Source organism: Syngnathus leptorhynchus, chromosome 19 (genome assembly GCF_054491065.1).
Source record: "Syngnathus leptorhynchus isolate UIUO chromosome 19, UIUO_Slep, whole genome shotgun sequence".
In the NCBI taxonomy this organism is placed as follows: domain Eukaryota; kingdom Metazoa; phylum Chordata; class Actinopteri; order Syngnathiformes; family Syngnathidae; genus Syngnathus; species Syngnathus leptorhynchus.
Genome location: NC_141213.1, coordinates 214,909 through 239,652, shown reverse-complemented (window position 1 = coordinate 239,652; position 24,744 = coordinate 214,909). Strand labels below are relative to the sequence as shown.

The window sequence follows — 24,744 nt, the reverse complement described above, 5'->3', positions numbered from 1 at the left end:
TACATAGCACACGCAGTCGAGTCATGCAACGTGTTGACGCGCTTTTATCTTCAATGCCATGCTAACAGTAACCACCCAATTGCAGCCTGTATTCTCAGTCAAACTACGCAACGGGTGACAGAAAGATCAGGACGTGGCCGTGAAGGAGCTTCACATATAGTAGAAGACAGAATAAAAAAAAAAAGCTCAAATACTGGCTTATGTCAGAGGTCAACTCGATAGCATACTTCACTGGTGTGGACCGTGTACCTGTAGCAGTGGATGCATGTCACACAGTCTTGTAGCGAGGAAAAGTCAGGGCTGTGGCCACACACGGCACAAGGCAAAGCTGGGTCACATGACACGCACAGGAAGGGATGATTGGCCCAGCGACCTGAAGACCTCACGCCACAGCGACGACACACCCTACAATTCTGGAAGAAGAGCCCGCACGCCAACATTAACCAAAGACTGTGAGTGGGTGAGAGAGCGTAAATGTGTGAGAGTGAGCGAGAGCGCAAGAGTGCGCATGAGCGACTGTGTTTGTGTCTTTGTCTGTGTGCGTGCGTGCGTGCGTGCGTGCGTGCGTGCGTGAGTGAGTGAGTGAGTGAGTGAGTGAGTGAGTGAGTGAGTGAGTGAGTGAGTGAGTGAGTGAGTGAGCGAGCGAGCGAGCGAGCGAGCGAGTGAGCCCGTGAGTGAGCCCGTGAGTGAGCCCGTGAGTGAGAGTGTGTGTGGACTCACCTGACAGGTCCATTTGCTGTCAGGAGTGTGATCCAGTGGAGGAGTCAGACAGTGTGGATGGTAAGCTTTATCGCAACGAGCACACACCAGCAACACAGAAGTCTCCTCTCGTAGCCTAAAGGAGATGCCAGCGCCTGCATGTTATCACTGGAGTTGCGTGTGTGCGTGCGCAACTAGTCATCAATAGTAGTCGCAATTTGTCGACTAATGGCCTCATTTGGACATCGTGCCATTACCGTGTAGGCCTTTAAGGTATGTCCAAATAAACAATACGGACAAATAAGATGATCCTATACTGAACTTTTCTGAAAGGCAGGCAGGCGGGCGGAGACAAGGAGCGATGGGAAGAAGAGGATTTAAGAGCAAAATGTTAAAAATAAAAAAAAAAGCGCCCATGACTCAATTGCTTGCAGTGACCAGTCCACTAATCTTGGCAACACGAGTGCGCGTGCGTTACCTGCATCGTTGACACACTCGACACGGAGCGCATTGCCATCCGGCCCGGATAAGGGAGGAGGGATTCAGGGGTGGGGCCAAGCATTTGGCGTGGTACTGGTCGCCGCAGCAACAGCACATCAAGAGAGCGCCGACATCACCGGCGCGTGAACACGACACGCACGATCGAGACTCTGAAAGCAAAGAGCCACAATGCGGGTGCACCAGTCAAACTACAGCGACACGCAGATGTCGCGTTGGCAGCGCGATGCTGTGCGACGGCGGGCGCAAGCGCAACTTGGCACGTTCCGACCCTCAAAGTGTCAGCCAGTCCGGTCAAGTCCAGTCCAACCCGCACTTTTGAAGTGATGTGTCTTGAAATCATCCCTAAGTAGTCTTTGGACGTTATTATAGGCAAGTAACACAAAACTTGAACTATGTCGGAGCAGCTATCGGTGAGCTCAACTGTCACATTAGCCAAGTCGGATGTCGTAGTCGTCGCCGCCTTACTTCCGTTTCAATGTTGCCCCATTTTCTTGATCCCCATTTGGTCAAAACCAAAGGCTACTCTTGGGAGCTGTGGTCTCCAAAAACGACACAACTGGCACACGACGTCTCAAGCGCAGATGGCACCGCCGGATGAGTTGCGTTGATCAAGTTCAAGTCCAGTGGAGTCTTCGGCGAATCCCGAATTTGGCTTTAACCGAGGTCCTCACCTCCAACAATGTGCGAGCATGTGTGCGTGCGTGCGTGTCGAGTGCGAACCTGCGTGCGTGTGTCTCGTGCACAGGGTGCGCCTCAGCTCCCAGTCTTGATGAGCTCCCGCGGCGGCAGCACACGGGAAGTGGTAGCTCTGCCCACAGCCCGTCTCTCGGCAACGCAGCGATGCGCCGAGCCCGCCGCAGAACGCGCACACCTGGACGGGAGAGACGCGAGGCCTAAGCAAAGTTGCAGTTGCCGTTCGCTTCTTTCTACTTTCTTCCGGAGACAACGCAAAGGCACTACAGGATGCTTCCATGTCAACAAGTTGCTGAAAAGGCAACAGCCTAGTTCATTCATTCATTTTTATTTCCTGTTTATTTTGACATGATTGTTTCATTGGGGTGTCTGCCAACTGACCTGCGCGCTTCCTGAGTCAATGGCTTTGTCCACGTAGAGCAGCGCCTGACCCTCGCCGCGACACACACCCTCAGACCAGGCGGCGCACTGAAGGTGAGCGCAGCATTGACCTGCGCACATGCGGCAAAACAGCAAGTGTATGCGAGTGACAGCACGCGCATGCACCTGTGCCCGGAAAAGGTACCTGTGGGGTCAAACAACGACTCGACGTCAATGTCGTGCGGAAGTCCCACGGCTCCGAGCTGCTCCAGCAACTGCAAAGAAGACTCGTCGTCTGCAAAACAAGAAAAGGTCAATCGTCAGACAACGGCAAAATGGAAAACAGCGTGGTTGACTCCCAATTCCAAGGTGGTGGCTTCCATACTCAACCAGACACATTTGCTCTCCTAATTTGCATGGCGGTGGCCTCCCATTGGTGCGTGAATGGAAAGCACTTTGGGCACCGTACGGTGGAGATAAAGCACTATACAAGTGCAGTCTATTTACTCACCACACTGTGCTGGACTGCTGCTGTTCCTACACACACACACACACACACACAAACACAGAGATTATTGGATTATTGGTGCTTCACTCACATTTACACTTCCAGTCTCACCCGCAAGGCGACCACGATTGAGTGTGATGTGAGTCACCCCACTTTTTTATCTGCTGCCCTCTAGGAAGAGGTACAGGAGCCTGCCCTCCCGCACCAGCAGACTAGACTCACCAACAGCTTCATACTCCAGACTGTTAGGATCCTGAAGTCTCTCCCCCCTCAGCTGCATAACGTCCTGACCTTTTGGGCCGCGTTGGCTGCCTTGCACTACTCTCGCACTATATTCTGACTGCTGTATGCACAATTGCTCCGTTTTTGCTCCTCTTGTTTATTTATTTAAATGTATTCCTCGCTCTTGTTTATTCATTGTACGTGCCTTCTCAGTTTTACTTTTTGTGTTGTTGTTTTGGATGTTTTGTTGTATGTCTTGTCACCGTGGGATGGTGGGTAACGCAATTTCGATCTCTGTGTGTCTTGGCATGTGAAGTGATTGACAATAAAGCTGACTTTGACACACACACACACAGAAGGTCAGTTACTGGAATTCCCACCAAGACACAGGAAAAATCCTATCCACATTGTTTTGTTTCGTTGATGACGGCAGCAACCTCGGCATCAAAGGCCGCCTATTTTGATGCAGGGAATGATGGCTGCCACGCAGGAAGGCTTTCACGCCAGAGTTCAGCTTCCATGCCGTGATGAACTTGTCAGTGCAATAAAGCTTAGCAAATACGCACCCACAAATATGGTGGGGTTAAGCCATACATGCTTGACGCCTCTTTTTTCCCCCCCTATGTTTGTAGGTGATATTGCAGATAGAAAATCTTCAAGTCAGTCTAATTTAGTATTTTTGGGAAAAAAAAAATATTAAAAACAGAAATGTAGTGTGACTCACTTGTGCACGGCCCGGGTGCGTGGGTAGCAGTGGTCGTAACAATCGCCGTCGCGGTCCAAGGAGTTTCGGCGGCTGAGGACGTGAAGTGGGATGTAGCCCGGCGTTGGACCGAACACCACCAGCGGGCCTTGGCCCAGAGGGGGCTGCTCGCCGCGGTAACAGAAGGCACACTGCTGCAGGCTGATGGGACCACACGAGAAGCGTGAGGACCGTTGCTGTGGAGACGCGCACACACATGTACGGCGGGGACACTCACCGTTTTTCGGTGTGTCCGAGGCTGGGAGTGGGCGAGCCGGAATCTTCTGACACGGAACGTCGTAAGAGCGGCGACGGGGCATCGTCGTCCTCCAGGCGCAGGGGGGGTGACTGCGCGGGGCTAGAGGCCTGACTAGCTTGGCTCATCTCAGCGCCGGAGCTGTCCGGAGGAGGGGGTGGGGCAATGGCGCCGTTTTGAGACGGCTCATCTTCAGTAATCAACGTCAGGGGCGGGGCCAAAGGAACAGGGGGTTCGCATGGAGGAGCTTCTGGGACGGCCAGAGTGGGTTCAGTGTTGGATCTCCTTCTGGAGGCGGAGCCACGTCGTCCAGTTGTCCCCTCTGTTGACAACACAAATCTTAATGGAAACATCATCCTCCTGACCTTCTTGTCTGGGGTTTTCCTGCACATCCAATTTGGAGGGATTTGGGGGCCCCATTTAAGGCATCTGAACGTCATGAACGGTTCTTGACTAGCGTTGCACAAAGGTGGCCATCTTTTTGTTTGTTTGTTTGTTTTCACCAACGCCCAAACGTCATTCCTCAAACTGTCCAACACGATGGAGAAGATCAGATGCGAAGAATCGAAACTTCTTTTAGAGTATGGAGAAGGAAAAGATGGGGGTCCCAGTTTGATATGAATTTGAGCCACATCCTCACCTGCCATCTGCCTTTTCTCAGTCGTGTCCACGCCTTCTTCATCCTCCACTTGGGCTTGGCCTCGACCCCTCCCCCTGCATCCACAAACACACGCACAAGTGTGTGAAGATCAAACTTTCCTTTAAGCATGAAACACAACGGCTTACTCCAAACAAAGAGAGTTGGGGTACACCCCGGATCGGTCGCAGGGCATAGAGACAAGCGAGCAGTCACATTCACACCAAGCTTTGTGACAAGGCGGAGTAGCCAGGAACAAAGAACCTGGGAAGCATTTATGAGCGGCGGATCGCAGCATAGTCAAGAATTTGGGGCGTTTATTTGCGGGCTGCACGGTTGCTATCGCCCACAAACAGTGGTAGGCCTCAAAATACATCATCATCAGGTCTTTTTAGGCCGGCCACTGGGTCTCGTTTCCGTCTACATTATACGACATGACTTTCTTCACCCAGTCATTCTCGTCCTTCCTCACTACATGTCCATACCATCGCGGTCTGCCTCTCCTCACCACATCCACTATGGCCTCCACTCCCATCTTCTTTCTTTCTCAGCTCTGCACTGGTCTTTTCCTCCCTCATTGACACACCTCAGGCCTCAGAATACATGATAACAAAACGCCTTCACGGTCAAAACAACCATCAGGGGAAAAGCACAACGACCACGCGACACGAAACCCACGTGACTGATGCAAAGTTAACACACTCACACACGCACATAGGACGAGTAACAATTCATCACACTTACTTCTTCCTGGATTTGGTAGGAGGAGGCGGGGCAGGTGGAGGCGAGGCAGGTGGAGGCACAGCGCGGCCGCCTACAGCATCTTTGCGAGGTCGCCCACGAGGACGCTTCGCCAACTCGGCAGCTTTGCGTCCAGCCCGAGTGACAGGAGGTGGCGCTCTTCTGTCCTCTGAGGGCATTCTGCGTGAAAACATGGACACCAATGTAACGGCTGCTGCCATTTTCTGGACAGCTAGCATGTGTTCATCTTTGCTTGACAAATGTAAACGCCTCCACCAGTGCAAATACATTCTCAAAAACCAAGGCACCACTTAAACACAAGTACATAAACTATTCGACGGTTCGCACCACTCTTCGCTAAAGTGACATTCCATTTGGACCATTTCAGTGACGGCAAGACGTGTCGATTGAAAGGCCTCGCTAATTTTGACGCAGAGATTCCGAATTTGGGCCCGTGCTAGATGCGCTGCGTTGTGGATATTTTCATGCATTTCAACTTCTTGGCCATTCGCAAATGGACTTCCCCAAGTATCAGACCAAACCAAATGGTCCAAAGTGTGTGTGTGTGTATATGTATGTATGTGTGTGTATATGTATGTATGTACGTGTATATGTATGTATGTACGTGTGTGTGTGTGTGTGTGTGTGTGTGTGTGTGTGTGTGTGTGTGTGTGTGTGTGTGTGTGTGTGTGTGTGTGTGCTCCACCAAGTGTTTTTATTTTCTTCCCTGGGATAAAAAAAAATAAAAGCCCTCATTCAACTTTCAAAATGGTTTGCGTGCCATAATGGCCATTCCAGCAACATTCTGCATTTTGAGGAAATCTTGTCACATCTTGTTTAAATGATTCAGTAGTTGTGAAATGCTCAAAACGCAGACTCCCTAACAGGGGGTTTCACACCCTTAAAGGGAATTCTTAATAGAGGTTCGAGGGACTACCTAGGCCTATGACGGAGATGCCTATTCACTGATAATGAGCAATTAACAGATGGCTCATTCCTGACTCTCAAATGACAACACAGGAATTTGGAGGAGACATTTTGGGACAGATCGCGGCCCACAAGGTGAAGTCCAGTCAGACTCAGGGTTTGGGGCCACACTGTCATTTCGGGGGAATGTTTCCGCTCATATGCGCATGCATATACTGTACAGTGGAGTTAGGTGGATATTCACCGGTCGGGTGCCAGCCACTCAGATCCCGCTAATTCACTTTCAAAATTGTTATTGAAATCCACCTGACTGCGTCCCATCGTATGAACTTGATTTCACTCCGAATTCGTGCCCGGTCTGAAGCCCCCAACTTATAATATAAAGAGCCCATTAAAACTCGTGTTTCGTTTTGTCAGCAATCGACATTGTCACTAATGTGAGACTTTTGCCAAGCCTCCCGAGCACAGAAAAGAAGACGACGATTATGGTGATGACGACCTGGAGTCATGGGTAAATGTTAGCCAGCTAACATTCTTGAGTGTCCGCCGGCCAGTAAGACATGCTGGAAAGGCGACAAAGATGAAGTTGAACCGACGACAGAGGTCAAAGTTTGAGCTACGCTCAGAAACTAGGAACATTTGCGACAGAAAGCCAGCAAAACGTGTAAACACTGGCGGTTAGCCTTAGCCTTTAGCTCGTCACACCGCCCAGTTGACTGATCACTTGCGTTAGCAGCTAATGTTAGCATGGTTAGCCGTCACGCTCAAGACGCCGCTCGCAACCGAAGTCGCGTCCTAAGAAAAGTAAAGTTCCGCGCAGGGGCACCCTGAGGTGTCAAAAGCGAGAAAAGCGAGCGAAGCTTCTTACGGATTGGATGCAAGTCTCCGGCTTCTTTTCCTCTCCAGCTTGCTGGTAAGCTCAAGCGATGTGTTGATACACAACTTGACTGAGCGCCAGTACACATTTATTTGGCGCGGTAGTCAAGGCAAATTGCAGCCGCATTGCCAATAGTCGCGTCCGCACTACTCGCGTTTGGCTTTCGGGGAACGCAACGAGCCAACGAGCCGAAGGAAAACGTTAAAGTTGCTGCCGAGGCTCCATCGTGGAGGCCATGTTTGAGCGACCGAAGCACCGCCCTCCTGTCATCGGCACCGAGAAAAATAGGGCCGTCCTGGACATGTCCCGTGGAACACAACGAGCCCACCGTCTTGCGACATTCCAGCCTGCCTGCCTGCCTGCCTCACTCCCTCGCCAGCTGACAGACTGTCCGTCTCGATCTCAACCTGAGTCCGTAAATACACGAGAATAGTCTATGGGCATTCAGCATACTTGTGTTTGTTTGTGTCAAAGTGCATCTGACCCCGCGCACGGATCCACTTGTGGTGATTCGGTATGTCATCAGCCCTCAAGCCCCGCACTGGATTTCAACTCAGCGGGATCCGGACGTAACACACACAAAGGCCGGACTGGATCTTTGAAAATCGGCACTGCAAGTCCGAGCATCCGTACAAGGCTCAAATGAATTCAAACCAAAGTGAAACTTCTGAGAGAACACAATGAGTGCAATCTGAAGTTTTCTGTACTGTTCTATTTGTGCGCCTTGTATAAAACTACGTGAAGATATTCGTTCTGATGCCCGTGCACTAAGCCGGTTAACTTCCAAATGCATCAATCTATTTTCTGTTCAGAGTGGCGGGGGTACTGGAGCCTATTCCAGTTGACATCGGGCGAAAGGCAGACTACGCCAAGACGATCAACCTAACACCGACACTAAGCTGGAAACGATCCCACGCTGCCTGCACACAAGTCAAGCTTCCTTCCCCTTTTTTGAGGTCAAGCCGTTGAGTAATAAATTGCAATCCGCCAACTCTTTCTACAGACAGGAGGCGTTTGTTTTCGCAGCGGAGCGCCACTGCGACCATCAGCGGACAAAATTCGCCACAACAGCGACTTACGTCCAAACATAGCAGGGAACTTGTCCTCGAGGTTTCAATCTCGGGCTTGCTACACATCTGAGATGTTAAATGATCTAATTACCCTAATTTGCAGACTTCTCCACCAAATCAGACGCTTTATTTTTGAATTGTCTATATTATGGGTGTCCACTCTGCATCCATTGCAGCCTGGTCACCCTGGAAGAGGATTTCATTTCCCCTAGTAGGAGTTTAGAGTTGTTCCTTGCCCTCCTGGGAAATGAAGATCAGGGGATGTTTGAGAATATTTCGCACCTGTCCTGAGTGTTGTTAGTCACCTAAACGTTGAACAGAGGCTGAGACGTACCAAAGTCAAATTCCTTGTTTGGCATGCTCAAAATTCTTGAATATATATCAGAGTTAGTGCTCAATGAATGAATACAGTGCTTCTCGGTTATTTTGGTATGCCCCACCCGCAATCTCCTCAGTGAGCATATTATAATTTGGATGTAAAATTGGAATAAATACACCTTTGCATGACATCCAACCCTAGCGATCATGCTCCCTGGGGCCGCTTCGGCATTGCACCGCTCCACTTAATGGAAGAGGCAGAGGCGGAAAGCAACACGAGCGTGTTTCTTCTAGTTTGACATGGTTAAATAAGGACCTCAGGTATGACAAAAGTCAGTTTTCATTATTCCACATTCTGTATTTCTATGAGGGTCGCCGCAAGCTCCCAGGCTGGGAATGCTGCCCTCACCGACAGTGCCCTAAAATTGTCGTAGGGTTTTTGTAAAAACAGTTTGCATTTGTCAGAAAGTTAGCTTTTGAATTGCCTAATTTCTGGTTCATGTTATCTGATGGTCATGGATGTCATTTTGTGAGCCAATCAGTATGCAGTATTCAATGAGACCATATCAGAATGCCACACTCACTCTCTTGTGCAAGCATCTTAGCAGCTTACAAGCCATGGATTGACCAATATTTTCTTTGGAGCTTTGTGCATTTTTACTTTAGAAAATAGGGCCATCTTAACAGTGTGGGAAAGGCAAACATGGCATTTCCCCAGATAAGATATTGGATTCCGTTTTCTCGACCTTTCCGGGCATGGGAACACTTTTCAAACACCCGCAACACGCACGCCGTGGAAGATCGAATCAAATGAAACGTGCTGGCGAGGTTAACGTCAGGAGTTGAGTCAATGCTTTGTGACTGACGGATGGATTTGACAATCTGGACCGACAGCGACCAGAGGAGGAGCGTCAGACAAATTCCAGACCGCCATCCCCGACACGGAAGGAGCAGCTCCTGTGAGCTTTGCTCCCGGACGACGAGGACGTGCAATGCACGCTGAACATGTGACCTCTGGGGCCGCCTCCCGCTGGGGCAACTTCCTGTCTGGAGCACAACATGCGGTGAGTGACCAGCCGTTGCCAAGGGCGACACAGGTGGGAGAATGAGTTGGAGGTGTGGCCGCAGCGCCTCTTGTTGGAGTGGCAGGAAGCAAACACGCTGATCCGGTAATCCCTGACCAGTGGATGGCCAGTGGTGAGAATGAGGACAAGAACATATTTTGACAAGATGGTTTGATAGAACAAAAAGGAAACCAAAGTACAAATAAAAAGAAGAAGAAAGGCCGGCCTACCTGAGCAAGGCGCCCAAGAGCTGCGAACATTTGATCAGCTTCTTCTCCTGCTTAGACACACTGGCTCCGCCCTCGCCGCGGTCCGGCCAATAGAACGTTGAGGCGCTGTCCAGAAGGATGAACGCCAGGCCGGGCCGAGACGCCAAGCGGGCCTCCAACGCGTGCAGGGTGACCAGCAGCTGCTGCGAAGAGTTGCAGTGCACCACCAGCAACCGGGACAGGCATTCGCGCACGCGCGCCTCCACGGGCTGCCGCGGCCGGCTCCACAACCCCGCTTGGAGGCCAAGGGTGGTGGGGATTAGGAGTAAGACAGAGAAGGAGTTAATTGGGGAAGAGAAACACACATGTTCACATAAAGTCCTGCAAGCACACAGGCATTCTGCTCAATGGCTGTCGGGCAGCGTACCCAGCCTGGCATCCAGGATGCCGACGAGCCTCGACACGTCCAGACTGTAGTCGGTGTCGATGAAAAGCACCTCCAGCTGGAGGCCACCGGCATCGGCGGGGAGCACGGCACGGCACAGGAAGTGGTAGAGCAGTTCCGTCTTACCTGTGCGCCTGCCAGCGTTAGGAGAGTGTCTCAGACGAGGGGCGGCCTCCCGCGGCCTGGACTCACCCGTCCCCTCCGTTCCGTACAGCTCCACCACCGCACCTGACACAAAAATGGCCACGTGAACAGTCAGCAAACGAGCTGAGCGCTTGGAGCTCCGGACGTCCATATCACTCATTCCTCAATGCGCCCTACCTTGCAACGCATAATGTATGCTGTGTCATATTGAATTTGTTTGTACTGGATAGCATGTGCGGCTGTTGTTGACTGACCGGGTCCGAGTCCTGCGTGTGGTGGGAAGAGGCGAGGTTCAATGTCACGAACACTTTGGCGGCCATCAAGACGAGCGAAGAGCTGAACACACGGGGGACGGCTCACGTTATCGGCGGCACCCACACTCAGGACCCAGCACCGTTTCAATCTACTCCCACCGGCCGAGCAACGCCACTCGACGACTTAAAGCTGACGGGAGGCAACCATTGCTAACGCAGTCAGTTCGAATTCAAATAAACAACATTGTCAACCATTGCTAACGCAGTCAGTTCGAATTCAAATAAACAACATTGTCAACCATTGCTAACGCAGTCAGTTGGAATTCAAATAAACAACATTGTCAACCATTGCTAACGCAGTCAATTCGAACAAAAAGAAACAACATTGTCAAATAGAGTGCTGAACATTTGGCCATTTCACCTGAGCGCCACTTTCAGTCATATTGACTTCTAGCATGTTCTTCTTCTTTGATCGTGCTTCTCGGCAGATGGGAAAGCACTTTCATGGCGCATTACCGCCACCGACTTGACCGAGTAGGAACACAGAAAAACGCAGAGAAAAGAACCCAAATGAATCACACATACAGTAAGTAAGGGTTGCTACCTGTCCCGGATTTTCATGATCTGTTTCCGAAAAACAAACTTCTTCTTCTTCTTCGTTGACCCATCCCGTGCTTTCGCCAGGGTCGATGAAGCCGAGTGCTTGACATGCAAGGCAGGCACAAATCAAGGGGCCAACGAAACCTGCAAGATGACTGAAGAGGAGCCCTTTTTTCTTTTCTTCAAATGCTGCATCGATGGCCGTATTTCTTTGGTCTTTTTTACTTAGTGTACTACTATAAAACTAAAATATGTCAGTGTACACATATGTTTTTGTTCATGTATACAAGTTGTTTAGTGTTATTCGGGCCAATACAGACACCATGACATATGTGTCATAACATATGACACAAATGACCCCCCCTCCCTCAAAAGAAAAGGTGTCCTCTTTCAAAAACCCAAATCTGGTCACCCTAGTTTAGGTGGTCCACCCCACATTGAGCTGCGACACGAACTGAACTCTGCAGTAGACTTTACACAACTAAAGTAAGTCATCACTGGTGTTTTTCCTTGCCCTCCTGTGGGGTTAGGATCAAGGGATAACGTTTGCATTTGCTTTATGTGCGCATGTAAAGCCTCTTCTGTGGTTAAGGTGAGAGAACTGACGTGATTCGAAAAACATGAAACAATTTCAAACCGCTGAGAAGCTGTCTTCAGTTGTCTGGAGGACAAAGTGTGCTGAAGGAAGTGCTTGACTTTTTTTATTTATTTGTCGTAGCTATGAACCAAACAACACAAACACAATTCTTCAATAAATACATTTAACGTCAGCAACAGACGTGTCTGCATGCTTCATAAGGACAAGAAATAATAAATAGTAAGTTGTATGTACACAAATATCAAACGTCACAACTTGTAGTGTCTTACAACGCCCACCTGGCCACTGCACAAAGCCAAAACAAAGACTTTTCATTCATACGTGGGCTACTTTTGTCATTTTTACACAACTTACAACTCACTACTATGCTCTCATCATGCATGAACACACAATGTTATGATCAAATTCTTCTCCCCCAAAATATCTATAAACGCCTCCTTGAATGTGATGTTTAGTTTGCGTGTGCGCATACATGCGTCTGTGTGTGTATGTGTAAAGCAGATCAAATCACATTTAATAAAGGTTGCCATCATCATGTAACAAACAGGAAGCAATGCACATCAACTTTGGGAGAGTGAAGGGAAGCTCCATTCGGGTGTAAAGATGGAAACCACGAGAATGGGTCCACAAAAAAATACACGTGTGCACGTGCCAATGTGTGACAGCATTGGAACAAAACAGTGCAAAAACACATCCTCTACTAGTAGTCGTCGCGCTCGTCGTTTTAGACTTCCCGCTTCTGGCAGCGAGGAGGCTGATAAAAGGAGGGTGAAGATGGAAGCAGCGTTGTCCTCTCTACGCTGAGGACAAGTACTCCAGAGCCACTTCATAACAAAACTTGTACTGTTCCTGTCAAGAAAACAAGAAACAATAGAAATGGCCTCACAGTCAACTGGTCAGGTGCACACGGGTGTTACCAGAAGTTCCACCATGTTGGGTTTGTTGTTTCTTAGCGTTTTGACGGCATGAAAAACATCGAGGGACCGCTGCTGCCGTAACATGTCGCACACAATGTTGACGCCGCAGAAGACGCCACTGCGGCCCCCGCCATTCCTAAAGCAGTGGGGGAGGGCAGAAGGGGAAAAACAAACAAGCAAAAAAGCTGTGTGGCAAATGAATGTAATGCGCGGGCCACTTTGCTGCGGGCGGGCTGGCGGGCGGGCGGACGTACAGGCAGTGCACAAGCGTGCGTCCGTCGCCGTCGTCATCCTGCCATTTGTCCACCAGGTGAAGCAGCTTGAGGAAGGAGCGCTTGCAGACGGGCGTGTCCCGGTAGCGAGGCCAGCCCAAGAACTGGAACTGCTGAACCATCCGGTAGCCGTCCTGGGGCTATCGGGTCGGAGAAGAAGACTATTAGAGGAAGAGAGACCAGAGGAGACAAAATAAGAAGAGAGCCCGCACCCTGGTGTTGTTGTAGATGCGGAAGAAGCGGCTGATGACGTCCTCTTCCAGGTCGGCCGACACAAACTCCACCTGCAGCGAGCCCAGACGATGGACGCCGTTCTCGGGCCAGTACTGGGGACATAGCTGGAGGACAGCGGGCAACAAGTTCAAAGCGGTTCCCAGCCCGCGACAAAATTCTGCCCACTACAGCATTTTCTTTGATCACATAATGGCATGATCTATTTGGCAAGGCATGAGAGGCCACCCCTGTAGCCTGCGCCGGTTGCCGTTCACCTGGCTATATGGACGGTGCCGCGTATCGTGGACGCTTTTACCCAAGAACAGGGGAGAGGTCACGCAAATCAATCATTTCCCCGAGACGGGTTACACCTATCGGTGTGCCGACCTGCGCCGGGTCCACGTCGTTGAGCATGACTATAGCGGTGCAGTGGTAGTCCAGGACCAGGCGCCAGAAGTCCTTGACGGTGTTGGGCAGAGGATGCTGCGCCACAATGAAGGCCGATGGCTGCTTGTAGCTCTAAGCGGCACAAAGCACTCAGGTGAGGCAACCGTGGGCGAGTCGGGAGCCACGGGCGCACGTACGTCCATGAGCGCGGCGTTGATGTAGTTGGAGCTCTCGCCGTCCATGGTGATGAGGAGGGGCAGGCAGCGGTCGGGAGGAAGTACATCCATGCGGCGGTTCTTGTCGTGGTTGCGCGGCAGCAGCGCGATGCTGCAGTCCTCCACACGCAGCGTCGGCGTCACCATGTTCAATGTCTGCCACGCACGCACGCACACGCAGCGTCACTATGGTGTCACAGCCCACAATAGAGAATTTCTATGCATGCAAATGACTTCTTTCTTGAAAAGGGCAAAAGCTAGGGCAAATAAGGGCAAATTGGTTGGGCAAATGTCAATGCCTTCTTTTCCCCCCTGAGTTAGGCAACTCAGCCCTCTCCCCATTTTTTGAAAGGCTTAGGCTCGACTATACCTTGTTTGGTACTGTTTTGATGACAATAAAGTACAGAAGTCCCTCGCTACATCGCGGATCAGTTATCACGGCTTCAGCAAGTACGTCACAGATTTTTTTCCCAATTAAAAAATAGAAATAAATCATTCACAAATTCAAAATAAACCTTGAAACCACGATAAACCAACTGCGATGTAGCAAGGGATTACTGTCATTTGAACTGCAAGCGACGTCAGCGGCGGTTGTTTACATAGAAGACAAAGGATTCCATCGCGGGATGACGAAGATTGGTGATTTTCACATATCACGGGTGGTCTTGGAAGCAAGTTTCCGCCATACACGAGGGATTATTGTACTTTATTTGTACTTTTTTCATGTGTGCGTGTGTGTAGCAACGCATTTCTCCAAAATGTGCTTTCTTTACATAGAGCTCGTGGAAATGCTGAAACGTTAAGAATGGAAGGAGTAGATTTGGATGAGGACGATTCTGAAAGAGTCCACGTAGAGGTTCTCACTATCTTTGAATTGTTTGTCAATTGATGTATTTTAAAGGCGCTTTGAAAGGGTATGTTTTGGGAGCATAGTACGAGCCAATCTGGCTTCCCCAAATAGCGTGCGTGTGCGCTAGCGCTTACCCGGAACTCCTCCTTGATGGGACTGGAGTTGGTCTGCGGGTCCAGACGGGTCATGTCGTAGTAGACGGAACAAAGCTGATTGGCTGAGATGGACGTGTCGCCGCATAGGCACGCCTCCAGGATGGCGTCGTGGATGAAGACGTACTGCTCCTGAGGTTGCAGGGCGTGGCCCGGTCACCTTCCGAGCCCAGCCGCCGCCGCGCCGCGCCGCAATCAAGCGTACCTCGGTCTGCACCATGTTGACACGTCGTGCTCGCAGCTCTCGCACGCAGTTGTAGATGTCAACCACGCCCTCACGCTCCGCCATGTCCAGCATGATGTCGATGACCATGAAGCAACCCGTGCGGCCCGCACCCGCGCTGTTACGCACACGCACTTCAATGCAGAGCGAGACAAGGAAGACGGACGGCAGGCAGAGAGGATGAAGGCGTCGGACCTGCAGTGCACCACGGTGGGCCCGGTGGCAGGAGGCGTTTTGGCCTTGACACGGCGGATGAAGCAGAGCAGTCCGGTGGCGTGCGCCGGGACGCCGTGGTCGGGCCAGCCCGTGAAATGAAACTGGCGGATCTCCCGGATCTCGGCCGCGCCCCTCTGGAACACAAGGGCGACCCGTTAGCGGGGCTCTGCTCGGGACTGGCGACGAAGCGGCCCACCTTCTCCACGGCGAAGGTTCGGACGACGTACTCGGAGAGCACCTGCGTCTCCATCAGCGTCACGGAAATGTCCCCGAAGATCTCGCTGTCGTCGGGCCAGTACTTGCAACACTTGACCTGCACGCGAGCGTAAGGCACACTTCTCAAAGGCGGCCCGGCCCGGCCCGGCTCGGCTCGGCTCGGTTTCCACACTTTTCCTTCTGCCCCCGAAACTACTGGCAAACTCCAATTTACCAATTGGCAAAACTGCCTAGCCAACTTTTTCACATCCTTTGTAAAAGCGGAGGGAGACAAGCCAATTATGAATTCCATTGCTCTGTCTTACTCGGCATATGACTTTTCTAATTTGGAACGCAGCCGCACATACAGAACCCTCCCGTGACCACTGCACTGAGGAAGCTTTGACGTCAGGACGTGGCTTTGCACCGACCGCTTAAACAAGTCATGTCAGACAGGTGTATTGTAGGAAATGAAGTCATACACGCGCACCCGCATTCTTTGGCTCATTCTCTGTGTGTGCGTGTATTGCCTACCCGCCCCACCTCCACCAGGTTGGTTACCATGACGATAGCAGCCGTGTTCTCCTGCCACACCATCCGCCAGAAGTCGTACATGGTCTCCCGCATGGGACCTGCGGCGCGCGCCCACACACACACAGAGGTGACGCAGCGCAACACCACACATGGATGGGGGTTGCAATGAGGATGCAGCTGCGGACCTTGCGTGGCAATGTAGTGGTTGGGCCAGTGGTAACCCTGCAAAGGAAGGAGACAAACGGAAGAACCAGGCAACTTTTTCACTTGATTGACAGATGAACAATTTGCTTGAAGGGGTGGCGGAGTTTTCACTTTGATTTTATTAGGATGTCATTGTGGTAAAACAAACTAGCCCATAAACACACAAACACACACACGCTTCTGTGTTTGTTTACTCAGTCGACACCACTTGCATCCAGGATGACCACTGTAACCATGGAAACAGAAAGGGCCGCCATTTTTTGCGTTGACCTTTAAAGACAACCAACTATTTATTGAGTGTGTGTGTGTGTGTGTGTGTGCGTGTTTTTGAGCTCATGATGAAATACAAGCTAGTGAGTTCATGTTGAAAGCGGTCTTCATCTTGTGTGCTTTTTAGGACCGTGTGGGTGTGCGTGTTACTCACGTCAACATAGCTGGCGTTGATGTAGTCAGAGCCCTTCTCTCCATCTTCAGGCTGCAGACGTACACGAGAATGGTCGTCTACCACAGGCACGTACATATGCGCGTGCGCAGACAGAGAGACAGGCAGGCAGGCAGACAGACAGAGTAACAGGTAAGCGGGGCGCTGCCTCGAGAGAAGAGACCTCGGAGGTGACGGAGGGGTCATTCGGCCAATTTCTTTTGTCACACAACTTAGATGGTGTGACGGTGTGTGGTTATACGGCCCTGCTGGCATAAAATCCTAAAGCACAAACTGATCAACCCTTTATATTCTATGCAATCAAGTTATGACTACAGTTTTCCAAAAGACACTATTAGAGAATTCAATTTTCTTTAAAAAAAAAATCATGTTTTGGGTGATGGGGGCAGATTAATGCATACATACAGGCGATGATGTTCCCATAGCGATTTTTCATTCTGTTTTCATCCTTCTTGGCCGATTCCCAAGGTGCTGACTGACCCTCCAAGAAACTCTAAGCAAACAAACACAACAGAAATGAAGTCATCCATCCATCCATCCATCCATCCATCCATCCATCCATCCATCCATCCATCCATCCATCCATCCATCCATCGGCTGAGGACACGTTGCGTACTGCCATGGAGACGGGCAAATGTGTGTGAGGGTGTGTAAAAAAGAAAAAAAGAATTCCTCTTTTTCCTCTATTCTTTTTTTTTTTCTTGCTTTTGTTCCTGACTTCCGTCACTCATTTGCAGCTGTGCATGTGTGAACGAGAAGGAGAGAGAGCAAAAGGCTAACGCTTATGCTTTGTGTTCTCTGTTCTTTGACCAAACTGTGGGAGGCACTGTTAGACCAACTTGAGAACTCCTTCCAAAAGCGCGGGAAGCAATTTTTGAAGAGTAGCGAGCGACTGAGCCTAACCCTGCTAGGCAGGTGTGTCCGGCCGCGGGCCCATTCAAAGCATTGGCTCATGGGAAGACGCTCACTCATTAAGGATTCCGTGTCAACGCGGCGAAGCGTCACCGAACGTCCCGTCAAACAGTGTGAGTGGATGATTGCGACCAATGAACAAATGAATTGGATGAAACAATGAACTGATGCGCGTAGTTGACAAGGCGATAGGAAATTCTCTTACCTCGTTGAGCTGTCCGATGGGATGAATTGACAAAGAAGCAAGGCGTTCATTATTATTGTTCTCCTCACTACCTTGCCATTAACAAATAAGTATCTGTGACAATGGTCATTATCATGATTGAAAAGCACGTCCAGACCGGCACGCTCAATGTACACACAACCTCTGTGTGTACACTGACCCAAACGTGCGGACCCACCTCGTACTCCTCCTTGAATCCGTAGCCCTCGGAGCACTTCATCTGCGTGATGTGCTGCAGAAGGTCGGCCACGCGGATGGCAGGGTGCCTCTGGGCCGAGTCGGGGTGGTAGCGCGGCGGCTCGCGCTCCGCTTCACGCTGCTTCAGATGGTTCTGGACCAGGCTGCTGGTCTCGCTGCTCAGCTCGTCTGTGGCACAAGCACACACAAAAGCCACAAAGCACCTCAACAAAGACCGCAAATGACACCTGGTGCAAAGTCCACATGGGCCAAAGTGCTTTCTCCTAGTGCCCAGATGACAAGACACATGCGCACACATAAGCATAGGATCAAACTCATCTATCAACCCTAACAGCGATTTTTTGGGGGGCAATCTTTTGCTATACAATCACAGACACAAAGTGTGATCGAGGGGCCAATCGTTTGCATTGTCAAGCGCACCCGGTCAGCGGCACACACCCGCACAATCACGCTGACCTGAGCTGGGGCTTCGGGATGTTTGCTCAAACTAGTTTCGAATATACGCACGTGGAAAAGACCAAAACTGTCCATCCCACTTGAGCTAACTACTTGGCATGAGACGAGCAAACGGATGCGTGTAAAGCTCGGGCAGCTGAACGAATTCAGGAGGCGCACAAAACGAGCGACATTGCCGCCGGACAGTCATCTCGTCGGGAGTTTCTAGTAATGGCGCAAAGTCAAAACGGTAACTTTAGTACAGTAGTGTATCACTCTAAAACAAAGAAGCCATGCGCGCAACGTAGCATCTCACAATGCTAATGCTAGCATACCTCGGGCCGTTAGTCGGTCCAAACTGGAGAGCTTACGTTTGCCAAGACGTTTAATCACGAGTGACTTTTTTTGTTTGCTCACCGGGTGGCGAAGGATGGGGAACCGGTGAAATGTGGCTAACAATTGTAAACCCGTCCTTGAGCTCACATGACTGCAGAACTTTTTTTACACTGCAAGTTTCAACCAAAACTCACCTTATTTTCCTCCATGTGATTTATGAAACTAGACTTACTGCTGGTCAAGTTACAGTATTGATCCAGAACAAGTAGTGGTTCAGGTCCAGTACCGGATCAGATCCGATAAACATTTCGATCCAGTAGAGGTTCTGAGTCAGTACTGAGGTTGAGATTCGGTACTGTTCCAGATCAAGTAGTGGTCAAGATGGAGAACCGAAGAAAATCAGGGAGACTTTGGGCTCCGTGAGTCATTACCAGGATTTCTGGCTCGGGCTACGCTTTGGGTTCTGACACTTTGCTTTCAGCAGACAAACCTCAGACCTGGCGTGAGTCGCTAAGCTTTCTGCTCTCATTGGCTGCACTGCTTCCAACTCAACCAATCGTGGCAATGAGATGAAGGCGGCGACGATGACGACGATGGCGGCGGCGGCGACGGCAATGGCGGCGCCGACGGAAGCTCGTGATGCGTGACACGACGACAACACCAATGACGACCAACTGGAATGGAGGAAACGCGCTCAACGACATCACAGAGGGCGGTGGGCATGGCCACATGCACTGAGGCGATTCCCACCACCCCAACTGCGTGCACCCCCACAGCCCCGCCCCCTTTGGACTCCAAACTTACCATGAATGGGAACTTTTACACAACAAAGACGACAAGACGAAGAAGAGAGAGAGAGAGAGCGAGAGAGAGAGGGAGAGAGAGAGAGGAGAGACAAGGTTTAAGCAACAACTTGAGCTTCAGCCTTAGCCTTCACACAAGCTAAGCTAGCACAACACTAGTCAATCATCAATCCAACAGGAGGCATCTTCTTGCAGCCTTTTAGCCTGCTCACAAGCTCAATAATTCAGCGGGCCTACCTAACTAGACTCGCACATGTGGCAAACGTTACTCGCCCGCCAAGCTCATCCGTGTCCTCTGATCAAAAGCAGTGGGAAAACACAAAGTGCGACAATCAGACATCGCTCGCCGCGTCGCAACATAGAAAAGGGAGGAAATACGACTTCTAATGAGCACTTTGGTCAGCGAGACAGACGTAGTTGCTTCGGTAAAAACACCTTTGGAGTGATACGGGAGTCAGGAATGGGCAGCGACTGCGAATCATTCCCGACTCCGTAATGACGAGCCGGGCGGCGCGCTACGTAGCGGACGGACGGACGGCGTTAAGAACCACTGAAGCTAAAAGCGCCGTTAGCCTCACTCTGAGCCTTAGTGTCCCAGTTAGCGTTCAGCGGCGTTTGACAGCATTTGGCAGCGTTTAGCAGCATTTGGCTTCTTGCTCTTCCCCCGTGTGGAGTTCACTTCTGACTATCGCTGCGCTATATTGACAAAACTGGACCTCCGCAAATTCCTCATCCACACACCGCCATAATTAAACAATATTGTATTCTCTTTAATGGCAATGTGATTTGACCTTTTCTCCATTTATTAGACAGAGAACAAACAAATAGGTATGTACAGAGCCAATTGGCCAATTGTAAAATTTCATCTAGCAAATGTGGTGCGGTGAAATGTTTTTTTCATTGTTGCGTGCACACGGAGCAGTTGGATTTAGGCGCCGTTCCACCGTAAGAGCAATGCTCAAGCATCCAGGACGGTGCCGCCGGCACATCCGAGGAAGCGTCGAAGACGCTGTGAGGCGGTGGGTATCATTTGGAAGCGAAGGATTTTGGAGCTCGGTTGCGTGAGCGCGTGTCCATGCACCGGTCGGAGGGCGCAGACAGGTGGTGGATGCAGACTGGGGTGACGGGCCAGTCAAGAAGCAAGATGGACTTGAAATCAAATTGACTCATGAAAGGATGACTGCTCGCTTTCCATGAAGAAACCAAGAGCAGCGAGCGGGCGGGCGGGCGGGCGGGGATGGAGGCAAGCCACAAGGTCAACACTTTCTGTCTGTCTGTCTGCCTCTCCCTATCTCTCGTCTACTTCCCGTCTGTCCGTTTGCTTCCTGTTCTACAAGAAGGACGAGGAAGAAAAGATGGCTCACCTAAAATGGCGGTCGGCACTGCCGCGTCTGCTAGAAGCGCACACACAAGTAGAAGGATAGATTAATGACAATACAGAAACACAGTTCAACCTTGACTTGAAATAGGAAGAAGGAAAGAAGCAGTGAATGCCTTCTTTCATTTGAGAGGGAGGGAGGGAGGGAGGGATGACGGACTGAAGCGTTACCTGCGTAGTAGGACTTTGGAATGGTGCTGCTGTTAGTCTTCATGGTGAATGACGACCCGGATGACACCGCTGGCAGCACACACGTGCACACCGTCATCATCTGGCTCATTTGGATTGTGTGCGTGTGCACGTGCGTGCATGCGCGTGCAATACTCACTGTGTCCATTGAGAGTGTGTGTGTGTGTGTCCACCATTGTTGGGTGCTTTGAATTGTTGACCATGAGAGTCATTTCCTGTCTGGAGCTTAGAGTTTCCTTCCTCTTCTTCGCCAACTTCCTGTTGGCATGGGAAAAAAAAGCGACATAGCTCAAAACAGGCATATACAACCAATTCATGTGTGTATGTGTGCCAATTGGACATATGAAAAAGTGACCTTCAAGTCTTCTTTAAAAGCTTTCGTATTTTTGCTCTTTCTATTCCAAGTGTGCAAATCAAAACATCCATTTGTCTGATTCACTGACGCATGCACACGCACGCACGCACACACACACACACACTTTGACTCTGTCCTGAAGATGGAAAAGCTAACAGTAATATATATAAATAAGTATGAAAAGCTGTTTTTAAAATGAAAAGACCTGCGTGTTTGTGTGTGTGTGTGTGTCCTCCCTGAGGCGAGCGGCTGACCCCACCCCCTCATGTCTTCTCGTACGCTTAGACTCGCCTGGAAAAACATTTTTCCGTTTTTTCTTTGAACAAATGATTCCATTTGAGATTCTATTTTTCGTTTCCAACACAACCTCAAATGCTATTTGCTCTCCAATCTGACGATGAAATATTGATAATAAAGAGGTGGAATTTTCATCATTTTCATCTTATGGTCAAGTTGAAGAATGAGGAGCTCCCCTGTGATGTGTTGCGCCCTTTACCCTTTTTTCATGAGGAGAATGACACCAAGGAAGATGATAATGAAGAGCAAGACGCCAGCCGTGGCGCCGGCAATCTTCACCGTGTGGTCCGATTGTTTCTCGTGATCTGGGTCGGGTTTTCTGGTGGCAGCGCCTGAAAGCGCAGGAGCGGACGCATCAGCCAGCAGCACCAAGCTAACTTTGCTTATTAGCGCCACGGCGTCGGTCCGCAAATGGCAAGACGCGCTCAAGATTACCTGCTTCACATCAAGGTAACAAAATCAAACTAGCGGACGGACATATTTGGCAAGCCTCTGGGGGGAAAAAAAGGTGTGTTATACAGGCCAGCCGCTCAAAATATGGATTTTCTCCAAATTTACGGATTTGGCAACAAATCAGAGCACTTTGAGAGCGTCGTAGTTGGCGGCAAACCTAAAACCATGATGCTCAAGACTGGTTGAGAACGGTCAAAGCTCTTTCACAAAAGCCACGGAAATATCTTTGTCACTTTGTACTTATCTAGTTGAGGTCAGCTTGACCGGTGACCTGATGGCACCAACAATCAAAGAAACGCATATTTCTTGGCCTTGGGCTTTGGCCTGACACACTGAGCGGGAGTTGTGCTTTTCTGGCTGTGTGCTGTAAATGAATGCAATAATGAGAAAGCCCCTTTCAAAATAAATCCCCCTTTGAAAGCAGCCGTTGGAGCCTTTCTCGGCCATCCCGCTTATGCTCTCCGCCCTCGCTCGCCAGCCGAATAAGTGCGTGCTGTTTGGCGGCAGAACCATGCGCGTTCGTTCATCGCAAGCTAAAAGTCGAGGGCTACGTGTTGCTGAGGAGACTTACGGACATCGCCGGTACTACAAGTAGCACGCGGTTGTCAACTAAGAGCCACATTTAAGCACGTACTCGTTGCACCGAGGAGCGAGCGCTTCACGAATGGGCGAGGAACGCTCGGCAAACGGCTTCCTGCGTGGCCGCATGCGAGACAAGAGGAGCAACTGACGGCGATCGGTGTGTATGTGTGTGCTCTGCGCAGACGATTTCTGACCTGCCAGCTGCTTGTCGCCGGCGGCAACGGGGCCTCGGAGGCCGAAGCCAAAGGCGGCGTGTGGCGTGCTGAGCTGAGTGCTGATGATAGCAGCTGGAGGGAAGGAAGGAAAGAAGAAAGGAGAGAAGGAAGGAAAGAGAGAAGGAAAGAAGGAAAGAAAGAAGCAAGGAAGGAAAAGGAAGGAATGTGCAGAGAGGCAGCACAGAGTTAACACATGCACAAAATGTCCTGTGGACGGCGGCGCCTTTGCCAAGCTCCATATGACCAAACAGGTATTGGTCCACAGCCATGATGGCGGTGACGATTTGTGGTTGTATTTGCAGAATAACTTTTTGGCACCCGTTCTCCGCCGCCATTGGCTGCATCCGTGCCATCTCACGGCCGGGTGACAGGGACAAGGTGCACCACCATCAAACCGGCGAGGCACGGGATACCAAAGGGAAATGTCGGTGGCGACTGGAAGTGTGTTGGTGACTAAGGGCGGCGCCTCTGCGTGGGCTGAGGTGGGGCGGTGCTCTGTGTGCACTTGCATCTCCCTCCCGATTGGATAATCAGTCACAGGCCAGCCAATGTTTCGCAATCCTCGCTGCACTCCTAACAAGTGGACACGCTTGTCTGCCACGGTCGGGGTAGACTGCGGCCAATTGGCATCCGCTATCATTCAAAAGTCTTGTGTGTTTGCGCGTGTGTGACCATTGTCGTGCTTAGCCGCTCTGCCCAATGTCTCCCTGGCGAGTGCCACTCATTAGCATGGTGTTAGCATAGCATTCAAACCGGCAGTTGTGCGTGCATGAGCGAGGACATGCCAAGGACACGTTAGCTTTTTGCTGTGTCCCCCTCCCTTGAAGCCAGCTGCTAAACTTTTCTTTATGGGTTCAATCTACAAACTCATTCCTCACCTACTGAAATAAAAGTCAAGATTGCATTACCTTTAGTGGCCACACGGACACAGTCAATCTTTGTCTCCTGTGAGAGAAAACACACGCACACACAGAGGCGCACACACACACAAACACACACACACACACACAGGTTGTAAACAGAAAGGACAGAAGGAAAATGGCTGTGGCTCAGCCCATGGCATTTAACAGCCAATGCACAGGCACACACACCCGAGTCCTTAACTTCTACTCCATCTGGTCCCCATAAAGGCATAAAACAATACAAACACACACTGGGACAGCTCCTGCTACTTGTGCGCGTGTGTGTGTGTGTGTGAAAGAAAAAGATAATTGTTTGCTGCTGCGCACACACAAGATGTTATTGTGTTGTGTGTTAATTATTGACGCTTGGAGGTTTAATTGGTGTGTGTGTGTGTATTGAATAATGCAGCGACAGGAGAGCTTTTCACTGTCACCACACCGCAGACACGTCGCCGTAGCGAATGCGTGTGTGCACATGAATATTCATGAGCTCTTGTGGTTAATTTGTCGTCTGTTTGTTAAAACCAGAAAGACACAAGATGTTCCATCTCACTTTGCACCCGGCCACCGTGTGCGTGCGCGCGTGCGTGCGTGCGAGCGAGCGTGTGCACACGTGTATACCCCGTTAGCACTGCTGACTGCCTGGTAGTAGATGGCGTAACTCTTGTGAGGCAGTAGAGGAACATTCCAGAATCCACCATATGTGCCATTATCACCTAGACAGCAATACGTACAATGTCACTGTCATAGTATCTTCATGGTCATCATCACCTGCAATGTC

The 24,744-nt window shown here is 50.5% G+C and overlaps 3 protein-coding genes across 23 annotated transcripts in view; all 3 read right to left on the bottom strand.

The window, feature by feature from the left end:
- LOC147041406 (histone-lysine N-methyltransferase 2C-like) overlaps positions 1-7,781 on the bottom strand; it is a 37,264-nt gene extending 29,483 nt beyond the window's left edge. For 13 of the 14 annotated variants that reach the window (XM_085939045.1, XM_085939050.1, XM_085939049.1 and 10 more), the window contains exons 1-12: positions 7,617-7,781; positions 5,363-5,539; positions 4,622-4,695; positions 3,964-4,303; positions 3,708-3,887; positions 2,765-2,790; positions 2,459-2,548; positions 2,275-2,384; positions 1,921-2,071; positions 1,178-1,349; positions 721-835; positions 250-413 (exon numbers count right to left, since the gene is read on the bottom strand). In XM_085939045.1, the coding sequence (XP_085795171.1) occupies positions 250-413; positions 721-835; positions 1,178-1,349; positions 1,921-2,071; positions 2,275-2,384; positions 2,459-2,548; positions 2,765-2,790; positions 3,708-3,887; positions 3,964-4,303; positions 4,622-4,695; positions 5,363-5,539; positions 7,617-7,642 (1,625 nt within the window). In that variant the 5' untranslated portion in view covers positions 7,643-7,781. Of the gene's footprint in view, positions 1-249; positions 414-720; positions 836-1,177; positions 1,350-1,920; positions 2,072-2,274; positions 2,385-2,458; positions 2,549-2,764; positions 2,791-3,707; positions 3,888-3,963; positions 4,304-4,621; positions 4,696-5,362; positions 5,540-7,154; positions 7,591-7,616 lie in introns of those variants that run through there. The other variant, XM_085939054.1, reaches the window with a different exon arrangement.
- Positions 7,782-9,462: 1,681 nt separating this feature from the next.
- On the bottom strand, positions 9,463-11,265 carry xrcc2 (X-ray repair complementing 2). 2 transcript variants are annotated; one of them, XM_085939070.1, is made up of 6 exons: positions 11,089-11,265; positions 10,668-10,749; positions 10,462-10,497; positions 10,252-10,395; positions 9,846-10,119; positions 9,463-9,727 (listed from the first exon to the last, which is right to left on the bottom strand). In XM_085939070.1, exons 1-6 carry the CDS (start codon positions 11,122-11,124, stop codon positions 9,463-9,465), a joined length of 837 nt encoding a protein of 278 aa, XP_085795196.1. In that variant the 5' UTR covers positions 11,125-11,265. The 2 variants fall into 2 exon arrangements, with proteins under 2 accessions (XP_085795196.1, XP_085795195.1); XM_085939069.1 differs by having other exon boundaries at positions 10,252-10,497.
- Positions 11,266-11,958: 693 nt separating this feature from the next.
- LOC147041404 (receptor-type tyrosine-protein phosphatase mu-like) overlaps positions 11,959-24,744 on the bottom strand; it is a 29,148-nt gene continuing 16,362 nt past the window's right edge. For 2 of the 7 annotated variants that reach the window (XM_085939062.1, XM_085939066.1), the window contains exons 15-37: positions 24,585-24,679; positions 23,970-24,006; positions 23,041-23,133; positions 22,011-22,143; positions 21,299-21,417; positions 21,142-21,210; positions 20,957-20,983; positions 19,594-19,605; positions 17,999-18,186; positions 17,091-17,178; positions 16,668-16,744; positions 16,225-16,261; positions 16,040-16,137; positions 15,507-15,623; positions 15,290-15,444; positions 15,077-15,212; positions 14,854-15,003; positions 13,852-14,025; positions 13,655-13,786; positions 13,267-13,392; positions 13,037-13,194; positions 12,783-12,918; positions 11,959-12,714 (exon numbers count right to left, since the gene is read on the bottom strand). In XM_085939062.1, coding sequence (XP_085795188.1) covers positions 12,661-12,714; positions 12,783-12,918; positions 13,037-13,194; positions 13,267-13,392; positions 13,655-13,786; positions 13,852-14,025; positions 14,854-15,003; positions 15,077-15,212; positions 15,290-15,444; positions 15,507-15,623; positions 16,040-16,137; positions 16,225-16,261; positions 16,668-16,744; positions 17,091-17,178; positions 17,999-18,186; positions 19,594-19,605; positions 20,957-20,983; positions 21,142-21,210; positions 21,299-21,417; positions 22,011-22,143; positions 23,041-23,133; positions 23,970-24,006; positions 24,585-24,679 — 2,411 coding nt within the window. In that variant the 3' untranslated portion in view covers positions 11,959-12,660. Of the gene's footprint in view, positions 12,715-12,782; positions 12,919-13,036; positions 13,195-13,266; positions 13,393-13,654; positions 13,787-13,851; positions 14,026-14,853; positions 15,004-15,076; positions 15,213-15,289; positions 15,445-15,506; positions 15,624-16,039; positions 16,138-16,224; positions 16,262-16,667; positions 16,745-17,090; positions 17,179-17,998; positions 18,187-19,593; positions 19,606-20,956; positions 20,987-21,141; positions 21,211-21,298; positions 21,418-22,010; positions 22,144-23,040; positions 23,134-23,969; positions 24,007-24,584; positions 24,680-24,744 lie in introns of all 7 variants that reach the window. The other 5 variants (XM_085939063.1, XM_085939068.1, XM_085939061.1 and 2 more) reach the window with 4 other exon arrangements.